Source organism: Chiloscyllium plagiosum, chromosome 7, assembly GCF_004010195.1.
Source record: "Chiloscyllium plagiosum isolate BGI_BamShark_2017 chromosome 7, ASM401019v2, whole genome shotgun sequence".
NCBI classification, from domain to species: domain Eukaryota; kingdom Metazoa; phylum Chordata; class Chondrichthyes; order Orectolobiformes; family Hemiscylliidae; genus Chiloscyllium; species Chiloscyllium plagiosum.
Genome location: NC_057716.1, coordinates 51,370,647 through 51,383,946, shown reverse-complemented (window position 1 = coordinate 51,383,946; position 13,300 = coordinate 51,370,647). Strand labels below are relative to the sequence as shown.

The following is a 13,300-nucleotide window of genomic DNA, read 5'->3' as shown; positions in this document are numbered from 1 at the left end:
TTCCAACAGTTTTATTTCATAGGGAAAGAAATAACTCTTCTGATAGATTCCAAAGAGTGATAAGAATGACTGTTGATGATAATTTTCTTTGACACATCTCTATCTGTTATTTTAATGGATGATGATAATCCAATTACTTTGACACTAAATTCCAAATTTCAAATGTAAAAGATCTTTAGCTCTTCCAGGGTACACTAGGGAAGTACAGTTGGGAATAAAAGATTTCCCATAACTAGAAATAGGTTTTCCTTAGTTATTGCATTGAAAGATTAGCATTCATAAATTTGAACACATCTTTATTCTTTGTAAATTCGTTGTCTAAACTTAATGATTTTATTATGAGTGTGATTAAGGGCTAATACTGAAGAGGCAGTGGGGTCAGGACAAGTATTCACCTGAGGCATTGACTTGTCCAATATTAATTACACTTATAATAAGACTTTTGGTCAGCTTTTGATTTTTTTTTCAGCTGGAAGGATATGTAACTGATGGTATTACCACCATCACCATGAAAAAGACAAACAAAGCCTCATTGTCAGCCCCTGCACCGGAGCCTTGTTCAAAAAATAGACATGCATTGGTAGGGGACAGTAATAGGGATAACACTCAGGGTTATAACAAGCATACTGACACTTGAACATGAAAATGTGAATTAAGTTGACAAACAAACATTTTATTTGTAAACATTAAAAATGTCTATTTTAAAGAATTACTGCCTGAAATGAATATTTTTATACATCAAGTCTTAAAACTTGGAAAAATTTTCAGAATTCTACCTTGCCAAGTTTTTCCTTTCTCTCCTCACAATCCGGCATATTTCGGAAACTTGGTGGAATGTACCAGAAACAAACATTAGTGTGCTCCGGCTGTAAGAGAAATAAACAATGATAAACTGAAGAAAAACTCTTGCTTTAATATTTGTTTATAGCAACTGCAAGTATGCCAGTATAAACACACTGAGCCTAAAATTTCAATAGCAATATTAAACTGAAAGAGAATGAGCTTATCAGAGTTACGTTCTTTCTAAATGTGCATGGTGCAATCCTTTGAAGAGCCTCTATTGGTTGATCACAGAAATATCGAAAGACTCTGGAGGCTTTAGACATAAAAGCCAAGGCACAGGGCCTATTTTCCGAAATTGGAAGAATTGAAGAAGAAAATGCCACAAGGCTAAGGCCAAGTATCGAAACAGGACCATTGCTTATAGAATAGAAATTGTGGGGGACAAGAGTAACTACTTATCATTAAAGAAAATGAGGAGGAAGGCAGTAGCTACTGGCAGTTTAAAAAAGGAAGGGGAGGAAAGCAATTGAATATACACTTACTTCTGCATCGAATACCATTTGATATCCATCCCTCTTTCTAATTTTGTTGTAGAGGTACATTGCCAGATCCAGGCACTTGTTAATTTGGTTTTCGAATCCTACTGTGCCCTACAAGGAAATGTACAGCAAAACAATTAAATATTAACTCAATCTTTTTTAATGATCCAGTATACATGAAGCAAGTGCTTTTAAATTACAACAACATTCCATTACCAGTAATAATGCTTCAAAGGAGCCAAATATTTTATATATGTAAAGTGGACAGTATAGTGAAGCACTTGAAATGATTTTTTTTTAATGGATTGCTATGTTTACAAGTTTAGGATAGATTCACCTATGAACCAACAAATTATTTATATATAAAGAAATATATTGCAGTAGATCTGATAGTTCCCATTTGCACTAAGTGGACACAGGGCTGGAGGGAGAAAAGGGGTTAGATGAGGGGGGAACCAATGAAAGAGATAGTGACCTTAAGGGATGAATTAAACTCAGTAAGAGGGTATGAAACGATAGAAGAAGAAGAAAGGAATGTAGGTGAGATAGCAGCTCAATCAAAAATAAAACAGGAAGCTGGCAATGGGCAGAAGTTATTGGATGAAAGGATAGCAAACGGAGATAGATGAACAGATATATTTAATTTCAGAAATGAAAAAGTAAAATGAAGCCTTTGTATTCACTGTTCAAACTAGTAATGGAGACTTGCATTGCAGGTATAATTGAGGACAGTTTGTTGAAGCTTAAAAATGTGTTGCTGGAAAAGCGCAGCAGGTCAGGCAGCATCCAAGGAACAGGAGAATCGACGTTTCAGGCATAAGCCCTTCTTTAGAAATCCTGAAGAATGCTGCCCGACCTGCTGCGCTTTTCCAGCAACACATTTTTAAGCTCTGGTCTTCAGCATCTGCAGTCCTCACTTTTTCCCTTCTGACAGTTTGTTGAAAAAAATGTTCAGAGTTTCGAGGGAAACGATGGGAAATTTTGAGATCCAGTTGCTTGCAAAGTGCATTAAAATTGATAATTCAAGGATCTGGAGCCACAGGAACTGGAGGAGTTCTAGGGGCTGTTCAGTAGATTAGGAGATTAACTGGCATCCATCCAAACAAAGTTATAAAAAGAAGTCCCGATTTCAAGTAGTCCTATTACAGTCGCAAAGAACAGGTAAGTTTCATTAAAACTCTGACTTTGATGAGCCATTTCTTCTGTGGTAATGTAAAACATTGCTTCCACAAGATCTAAGCAGGTAATTGACACTCAAATGCTAGGAAAATTAAAAATGTTAATATTTTGTGTATTTGCACTACAGTAAGGACAAACTAAACAAGGAGGCAATCACTCCAAAAATAAAGTTTTTCATGAGCATAGGTCATGAAAACTTCAATAGGAATGAGCTTTTGTTATTTTCCCAATCACAAACATTGATAATGCACAATTACTATATGAAACAAACCCACATTTTGTATCATTCCTAAATTTGTCTGCAACTTTAAACCTATCTGTTGAACATAATTAAAATGGTAGGCTGGGGTTTCTCTTTCTGTTATCAATGTATTCGTGCGTTTGTATTTGAACTGCTATTTTGGAGGCGCAGAGTTTTACTGTTCGCCAGAGGCAGAGATTCTTTCATTTTTAAACTTAGGATCAGATCACATAACTTAATACCCTTCATGATTTCAATCATCAATCATGCCAAATGCTGGATCTCCCCCAATGAAAATTGCTACCAACTATCAACAGAAGTCGAGGTATGATGAAATATTTTATTTTTGCATGATTTCTTTCTCAGACAGGAAGCCACAGGAACACTCTCCAAGCCTTGCAAAACATTATGCCTCAATGCCCCATCCTTCCCAAGCATGATCATCTCATCCCTATTCCAGCTCCATTGATGATTTTACTACAAAGGAATGTTCTCTCATGTCTTTAACAACAATCTCCACTCATTGACCTCCTTGTCGTTCCCACCAATTTCAGGCAGAAGTCCTAGTTAGGTAGTCCACTACAGATTGTGGCATATACGTCAACTTGATACACTAGAAAGCCATTTCTCCAGGCATGAAATAATCATATTTTCTGAAAACCTTGGGCAATCAGTCAGTTCCCCCTGAATTTCAGCCATGATGTTGAATTTCATGCTAGTAGTCAGCCTCAAAGTATTCTTTAAACCACAATTGCATATTTTACTTGTCTTATAACAGGGCTCATGGGATTGAAAACTAGCACGGTTGTGTTATGATGAAATACAGGAGTTTAAGACGTGCCCATTCTGAGCAAACACTATGTGGCAAGTAATTAAGAAAAATGAGCTTCCTAAGGAGGAATGAAATATAAAGCTGGTTTCAAGCCAGAAGTTGTAACATTGCAAACTCTTCAAATAGCTGCAGTGAGGGAATTTGGTATGAGTGAAAAACAGGTGCCAGAATGGAAGAAGGTGGAACATGCCCTGAAAATTCCTAAGCTCAAATACATCATGAAAACAGGGACCAGTCACTGGCCTGATCCTAAGAAGCATGTATCAGAATGGATCCTTGAAAATGCCCAAATGGTTATATCATCACCATAAGCCAAAGTGTATATACCTGCGTTAAATCCAACACTGAGTCAAGCAAAGATTTCAGAGCAACAACTAGTTGGTACAGTCACTTTATGACAGAAGACCAGGATTGATCAGAAGCTACCAAAGGCTCATGATGCCAAAATAACTCGTTTCCAGTAATAAATTACCACACAGTGACAAAAGTTATGCCACATCAGCAACGTGGATGAAATATCTAAGAATTTCAGTTTCCCCAGCAATCAAACTGTGAAGTAGAAAGATTCAAAACAATTCTTGTGCAAACCACAGGACAAGACTCACATTGGTACTAACCTGGATGGTCCTCAGAACAAATTAAATCCTTTGAATATTTTCAAATGTAAATCCATGTGGAAAATCAAGCCCCCACAGGAGATATTGTGCATGTCCAATACAATGACTGGATGGATGAATATGGAATAAAGTTATTGATCAATAATGTGTGGAATAGGTGTCTTTGTGGCCAATGTAAAATAATGCTGTTTATTGATGTGGATTCAATCCGGATAACTGATGAGATTAAAATAAATAACATCTACTTTGAAGTTTTGCTAGGAGATCTCGCATCCATAGTTCAAGCTTTTAGTGTATCATTCAGTGATAATAATCACAACAAATGGAATTGGTGGATGGTTAATGGAAGAAAAAAACTTCACAAAGAGTGGAAATATGCAATTTGCTCTGCTTGTTGTTTTGTATCATTGTATCATCAAAAGTATTAATGCACAAATTGCATTATGAATTCACAATGCATTGCAAATTGTGAATGAAGAACATTAACAAGACTTCTTAAAAACAATGAATAATTAAACAGAGTCTCATAAATATAATCCTGCAATGACAAGAACTCAAAGTTCAAACTGGAAATTTCAGATACTCCATCAGAAGCTTGCAGTATCAGAATAAATTTTCCCATTATGAGTTTAGGAGAGAGGAAAGTGCACAGTAGTTTATGTTAGAACTTATTGCATTATTATTACTGTATTGTGTTAGCACTTGCCAATATCAAGCTGGTCATTTTAATACTCCATACAAATGCCTGTTCGAGTTTGAAGTAGCAGTGATAAGGTGTGTCTTGTTTGGATATGAGCAAACCTGTGAAAGCCGGTAGCATCTGTTGTGAAAGGACTTCACCTGCAGCATCAACCAAATTATAAGGAAAAGTAAGGAAAAGCTAGGGTCATTCATGCTTTGTCCAATCTTTTGACAAACCACAATGCTAGCTAACCTTAATGCAAAAGTTTTCAGAAGATGATTAACCTTTTTCTCATGTTCTCTCTGTACAACTTTAACTACAAAGATCAACTGGGCTTAATAAAGTCTCAAAATAAAATCACTTCACACCTGCCTATGTCTGTTTCTCCACCCCAAGACAGACCTCAAAAAGTCCCTCACATTCCAAGTCTTCTACTAAGTTTCTTTTTAACACAGAAATCTACATTTCACCTGCCACCAGCTAAACCCATAAAGTTGAAAGGAGCCACAAAAATAGGATCACGACTTTAAGAAGTAGATCTTGTCTAATAGTGTAGAATCAGTGATAACTAGTCAGCAGCCCATCTTGCCCAACTCAAAGCAATGGAAGTCAAATAGAGAAGATATAAAGCAGTTCACTGTTACCAACTGCATACTGCAACACAGGATAACTCAATATGATTGAGCCACACAAACTTACACAAGATTCACTAGAAGCAGTGCATTTTCTTTACTTGCAATTATCTGATTACTACATTTTTTCACTGGCAACATGATCCAAATGCACTGAAACATTTAGCTGGGTACATTGTTGACTTGGTGTGAAAGTACTGTCGCAATCATGAACAAAGCAGGAAAATCCCAGTTGGCCTCTGACCGAAGACCTTATGCATCGTATAATAACTCATATGGTTCACCTGCCATTTGAGTAGGTAGCCTCACCACCTCTTCCTGTGCTGTCTCCATAAAAATTGCCCAGAAATTGACCCTTGACTCAATTTAAGATGAGCCTCAGATCACAAACATCAGGATTCTGTATGGCATGAAATAAATTCTCTTCCCTCCCATTAGCAATGAAGGACAGTTTTCGCTCCTCCGCACTGCCCAAATAGAGTGGATTCTGTAGAAAGAAACTATTGTCGGTTTGTGGCATTTACACTCTGCCAAGTGTAAGATTCACTTGTTTACAAATTCAGATTTAGCTGAGTCCTCTTCTTTAGGATAATGGCTTGATATTTCCTGAACAAGGCAACCTGGAATGGATGCACCTGGTGAAACATGCTGGACAGGTGATATACAACTGCTACTACAGTCAGTTCTTCTATAACACAACGATTGCATTCTTGTGCAATCCTGCATTATAGAAAAATCACGCTTTAGAAACAGGGCTTAAAATGTTGGTAATGTAATCGCATTTCAGCTAACACAGTTTTAAAAGTTTGCACTGTAGAAACAGCATCCCCAACTTGTCAGTCGCGTTACAGTGAATTCATATTGATGAAATGCGTGTTATAACATAACAACCTGCACACAATTTTCAGAGGTGCAGATTTGATATAAAGGGATTATTGTTTTGCAATTCCTGGAAAAACAAATGTACAACTTGCAAATAACATAGAGTCTGACAGGTCTTGCATTCCTCAAAACAGACACATTCATTTCCAATAATTACTGATTTTTATGGTTTTTAAGGCATTAGGGCTAGACTGTTCATTTAGAACAGTCAGTGTGTTGGTTGATGAACAAATTGCAGTAAAAAAGAGCTATGGGACTTTCATAAAATCCTAGGGGCTGAATCTTAAGGCGATCTGACTAAGAGAAAGTTGCACTGGATTTGGTGGAATGATTCTCATCACCAGGCCAAAAGAGTTTTCTTGCCATTTCTTAACAAACCTACCACATTAATTGGCATTTCAGCCCTTATGCTGAGTATCACGTGCAATATTGCCCCATCTTACTATAAGCCATTCCTGGACTAACGTGTTGCTTACTGGAGATACCAGAATTAGCTATCATTCCTTGCTCCAGGTCATTGTGCATCCAGACACATTCTATAAAGCCAGAGCTGCCATGCACAGTTCCTGACATTTTGCCATTGACACCGCAAACCAAGGGAAAATTGGTGTCCCGCTTTGTGGGCATCACCCTGGAGGCTCTCCTGGAGGGCCTGGTTTAAAGGTGGGACTTCCTTATCCCTCAGGACCAACAGCAGAGCAGTCTCAGAAATGCCCAGCAATATAGGAAGAAGTTGAATTAGCTCATGCTCCACCACTTTTTCACTACCATCTGCAACACCTTCCCTCAATCACTAAGTGAATCCCAACCTCTGATATCACTAGCCCTGCAAACCCTCTATACTGCCTACACTCTCCACCTGCACCAAAAGTAATTGTTGGTCCACCCACTTTTGTCTCCTGTAATATCTGCCTCTCTCTCATTCTAAGAACATAAATCATCAACCACAGGGTAGAAAGGCTCAAGACAGTTGTCATGCTCCTCACCCCTTATTAGCAGAGGATCCTCAGTCTGACAGCCCTCAACAGAACCTGGATTGATATTGGAGGCTGCCTTTAACTTAACTGTGTTGGGATCCCTTTAGGGAAGGCTATTCACCTTGACTAGACTGAGGCCTGGTGACAACATGGCAAGCTTCCTGGCTAGATGTCTGCACTACCGAGGCAAATCAAGAGTAAGTTGAACCTGGTATCCCTGATACTGAAGGGACAATATGTAAAAAGTTAAGGCAAGCAATGCGTGGGTGCTGTGAGCATCCAGAAAGGCTCAGAGTGAAAGAGCTTTATGAGAGCAAGTAAACAGCCAGAGGATGCAGTCTGGTCCAGTCCATGTGCTGGGTCCATGTCACTGAGCACACAGCGTTCTTCTGGAGTATTACAATGACAACTATCAGTGCAATCAAAGGTGCAACAGTGAAGAGCAACAGCACCTATAAGTGGTTCAGAAATGTACCAAGAGGGTTGTAGAGGCTGGGACATGTTGGATGCTAATATCAGTGGAAATGACGTGCATGTGGCCAAACCCATGGAGCATGCCAGAGATGTTGATGTCCATTGTCCAACAGGGAGGTCTTTTTGAACAAGCACGAGGTGAAAGTACAAAGAAACCGCTCTGGGTTCAAAGTTGAATTTTCCCCATAGGTAGTTTCCATGGCATGTTTAGCAAGATTGCAAACCATGGCATGTTGGGTTTTTAGGAAGGCATTTAATATGCAACAGTGAACATCATTTGGGAAATCACCACTGTCTAGTGAATTTTGTTATGCCACTTGAGAAAAGCATGCAAGATACAGTGAGATGAATTTGACTTCAAGATGCAAATCTTAGCAGGACTTATACACTTAATGGTAAGGTCCTAGGCAGTGTTGCTGAACAAAGAGACCTTAGAGTTCAGGTTCATTATTCCTTGAAAGTGGAGTCGCAGATAGATAGGATAGTGAAGAAGGCGCTTGATATGCATTCCTTTATTGGTCAGAGTATTGAGTACAGGGTTGAGAGGTCATGTTGCAGCTGTACAAGACATTGGTTCGGCCACATTTGGAATATTGCGTGCAAATCTGGTCTCGGGGATGTTGTGAAACTTGAAAGGGTTCAGAAAAGATTTACAAGGATGTTGCCAGGGTTGGAGGATTTGAGCTATAGGGAGAGGTTGAATAGGCTGAGGCTGTTTTCCCTGGAGTATCGGAAGCGGAGGAGTGACCTTATAGAGGTTTATAACATCATGAGGGGCATGGATAGGATAAATAGACAAACACTCTTCCCTGGGGTGGTGGAATCCAGAATAAGAGGGCAAAGGTTTAGGGTGAGAGGGGAAAGATATGAGAGACCTAAGGGGCAATGTTTTCATGCAGAGGGTGGTACGTGTATGGAATGAGCTGCCGGAGGAAGTGGTGGAGGCTAGTACAACATTTTGCAACATTTAAAAGGAATCTGGATGGGTGCATGAATAGAAAGGGTTTGGAGGGATATGGGCCATGTGCTGGCAAGTGGGACTAGATTGGGTTGGGATAGCTGGTCGGCATGGACGGGTTGGGCTGAAGGGTCTGTTTCCCTGCTGTACATCTCTATGACTCTATAGGCCTCACAAATACCCCAGCTGTTCTACCAATCATCTCATCATAGCCCATGTCAGTCTGAGTCTGATAAGATTTTGCCCTTCGTGTTTGCTACCATCCACAGCCACCTATATACTCTCATCTTTCACGTGCAGCTGACAGTTTTTCTGCCTTGGTAGCAACATCTGGCATTATGATTTTATTCTCTCCTGCTAATACCTTAGTTGCATTGTTACCCTATTGCTGAGATATTCCATTGCTGAGCACTCATGGATAGTGTTTCAGACAATATCAGGCCTCTGAATAGGTGCACTCATACTCAGGGCAAAGCAGAAATGGAGGTAAGAAGGGACATGCTAGGTGGAGGTTCACAATTCTGTTACTCTGCCATTTTTTTGCTGGAAAGCATTGTGAACCTCACTGCAAACAGTTAACTGCTTCTGCTATGTTAACTTTTCTGTTTTTTGTTCACATCTGGATGCAATATTACAAAGAAAGGAAATGAGAGAGGTGGTCAATCCGACTCCTCTATTTCCAGGTTGTGGAAGTGCGATCTTTACCAGGTGCAAAGCATTCCTGACTAAAAGAATGAGGGAGGGGGTAATTGTGGGATAAGCTAAACTTTATGCTGCTAAACAGAGGATAGGTGATGTCAGCCTTAACAGAAGAATTAGTGGATCCAGATTTGATTTTTAAAACCTGCAGAGCATTACCCCCCAAACAGCTGTAGGAAAAAAAAACTCTCTTCCTGTACAGCATCTGGCCAACTGCAGGAACTTGGTAAGTGCAACGCCACATGGTCTTACTCCAATACAAGCCACCCAGCAGCTTCCAACAGCAAAACAGGGAACAACCCCAATTCAGACAGCAGGAAGAGCACCTTGTCTTTCCATGCAGATTCTCTTGACAAGACTAAATTTCCTGGTTTGGACTGAATCGGCAAACAGTTGGGGAGAACAACAAGTCTTATTGGTACCAATCACTCTCTTTGGAAAGCCAATGTCCAGTATGAATCCTACAGAAAAGTACTCACCAGATCACTCTGTTATGCATAATAACAGGTCAACAGATGGGGTACTGGGCTAATGGTCGGATACTTGGTAGTGTGGATGAGCAGAGGGATCTTGGTGTCCATGTACACAGATCTTTGAAAGTTGCCACCCAGGTAAATAGTGCGGTGAAGAAGGCATATGGCGTACTGGCTTTTATTGGTAGAGGAATTGAGTTCCGGAGTCCTGAGGTCATGTTGCAGTTGTATAAGACTCTGGTGCGGACACATCTGGAGTATTGTGTGCAGTTTTGGTTGCCATACTATAGGTCAGCTATTATGAGGGGGCATAGCTTTAAATTAAGGGGTGGTCGGTATAGGACAGATGTTAGGGGTAGATTCTTTACTCAGCGTGTCGTGAGTTCATGGAATGCCCTGCCAGTAGCAGTGGTGGACTCTCCCTCATTATGGGCATTTAAGCGGGCATTGGATAGGCATATGGAGGATAGTGGGCTAGTGTAGGTTAGGTGGGCTTGGATCGGCGCAACATCGAGGGCCGAAGGGCCTGTACTGCGCTGTATTCTTCTATGTTCTATGTTCTATGTAACAGGCCAATTCCCTTATCTGGTGAGAGAAGCTTCCTACTAAACACTCTGGAGATGCAACACTCATCTACTTCTTCCCAGAATTTGTATACCGGGATAGGACATCACAATCACAAGAAACTGAAAATCGCATGTTGAACTTAGGAGAAAATTAGACAGCGGCACCAAGACAACCACAATGATCAGATACTATAATAATTGAGGACAAGAAATAACCTAAGCTGCTGAAGTTCACATGTTTCTTTCAATGGTCTTGTAACTGTTTATAGCTGCAAAAATAAATGCCTTGTTAAATGTAATCAGTGTGTTGCATTTGTTTAAATGGTTGCCCAGGAGATTGTGAATGTTGTGGATTCGAGGTTGAAGTGCAATGTTCATGAAGTTGAGAAGGCCGACACTCTGAAGAAAGATGTTCCAACTATGATGGCTCTGGATGAGCTAAGGATTCTCTTCAGCAACTTTTTGTTCCTTCTGGTAGTATTCACTCCTCCCTCATTGCTTTCTGTTACCTCGCTTTTATACTATATAAGTCCCCTTTCCAAAGGAAAATTTTGCAGCATTCAGCTCTCAACCTAAATTATTGTTCAACTCCCTAATGCCTTAGCCACCAGAGCTACTGAGACACTTTAAACCTGCTTTTCATATTTGAACAACGTGCTCATTTCTGGTATCCAAAAAAGTTGTATTGTATCTTGGTTTTACTGGATTGCTGGAGAACCACACAGCTAGCATCAGTTGTAGCTAACAGGAATTTATCACCAGCAGCCAGGTACATATTTGCTTTCTATATTTGAATAGTTCTATTCTTAACAAAATGACTCAAAATAAAATGAACATTTAAATGCATGATGTGGTATGGGACATTACATTGTAACTGCATGTTGAGGAAATTATACATTTTCTTGAAATGTATTGTATTTAATGGTAAATAGAGCATGTGATCAATCTAAAGCCCTTTGCACTTTTGAGAATTCTGTCACTAAAGGATCCTATAGCCTTTTCATTCTGATTCAAACAAATCTAACAGAGTTACTTGCATGGTACTTTCCATGCTCTAAATTTCTCTCATCAGTTTTTCTGGATACTTCAACTCCCATTCCAAATACCTCTGCATCTTGTGACCAGTACCTCATGCTTCTTGTTCCAGAACTGTCTCTGCTATTCCACCTTAACATCCATTAAATACTTCCACACCCAGCAATGCTTTCACAATACACTTGTATCTGCCACACTCAGCCCAGTGCCTCCACACTCTAATACTTCTTTTTACTAATTTCGCACTATTCCAGGATGTCTATGCCCTGAAACTTACCCTCTTACAAAGACCAATTCCAAGCAGCTCTGTTCCCTTTATTGTGAAAACTTTACATCTGTCTATTTATTAACGTTCCTAACCACTTGTTCCCACCATTACAAAACTGTTGGACCGGCCTCTCAATACAATAACTCCTTTCCACCTCTCTCTGTAGTCGAGATTTTGAAAAGCAATTAACTCTTTTGAACAGTGGGCAGAGGTCCCAGAGTTTGTGACAGTTATGGTTGCTGTAAACCTTTATGTTTTCTCTCCTGTTTTTGGCACATGGTTCATCTGCCCCCACTCTTGATCAGAGAAGCTCAGAAGAATACAGGCTCCATATTTTCTATCTGGAAATCATCACAAAACTTTGAAGTAAATCTTTTACACTCTCCTGATTGTTTAAATTGAGACTGTGGATTACTACAAAGATTTTTAAGGCAATTGGGATTCTAAAACAAATCATGCAGATTTATATTTTTTAAAAATTGTAATGACATTATTTTAAAATTTGTACTAGTAGCTGTTTAATGATTAAATATTCAGATCTTCATAGTCATATACATTAAGGGTGATGTACCCCAGCTTTAATTTCACAGTCAAGGTGCAGGAAGCAATTTCTGGTACTTGTGCACATAACCATCAGATAGTCAATTCCACTATAGCAAATATTTCTAATGTTCTGCAGTGCTGTAACTAGATCACATTTGTTGCCAAGGCAACCTCTTCTGATACTATGCTGCAAACCTGTAAGAGATGATTTTCCAGAAGGTTCTGTGTGGTACTGGCAGTCTTTACAGAAGCACCATTCAATGGTGATATTGACATTTTAATAAGAAAAAAAATATACCTGCAAACAACATATGACCCAAGTTAATGCATAGCTCACTTTTAACCATAACTGAAACTAAAATCACAAGCTCAAATTTAGGAAACGTGGCAATATGTATTCAAAATAATTTAAAACTTAATGGTTCTAAACAGAAATCTGCCTCTAATTATAGCCAAAACTTCAGGGGTTAGAAATTCTAACCAGTGTTCCCCAGTCCAAATCTCTTCAAACAGATCCATGGACATTTCTGAATTCACAAGCACAGACCCAGAATTCCTATCCTTCATAGTTTGTCTTGGTGTAGTTCAGTAAGTTACATCTGTTTCATTTATCTAACCTCTCATTTGTTCCATATTGGGATTTTGGCTTTCTCTTTTCAGTTTTAGTTCAAACTATCCACCCAACCATAAAGTCAGACAGAAAATGTGTTGCTGGAAAAGCGCAGCAGGTCAGGCAGCGTCCAAGGAGCAGGAGAATCGACGTTTCGGGCATGAGCCCTTCTTCAGGAATGAGGAAAGTGTGTCCAGCAGGCTAAGATAAAAGGTCGGGAGGAGGGACTTGGGGGAGGGGCGTTAGAAATGCTATAGGTGGAAGGAGGTTAAGGTGAGGGTGATAGGCCAGAGTGGGGGTGGAGGCGGAG

General features: G+C 39.6%; 1 protein-coding gene across 5 annotated transcripts in view; it reads right to left on the bottom strand.

Moving 5' to 3' along the window:
- Positions 1-13,300, bottom strand: part of LOC122551587 (glutamate decarboxylase 1) — a 62,730-nt gene that overhangs the window by 6,389 nt on the left and 43,041 nt on the right. For all 5 annotated transcript variants that reach the window (XM_043693707.1, XM_043693708.1, XM_043693709.1 and 2 more), the window contains 2 exons: positions 1,326-1,433; positions 777-866 (listed from right to left, as the gene is read on the bottom strand). In XM_043693707.1, the coding sequence (XP_043549642.1) occupies positions 777-866; positions 1,326-1,433 (198 nt within the window). The remainder of the gene's footprint in view (positions 1-776; positions 867-1,325; positions 1,434-13,300) is intronic.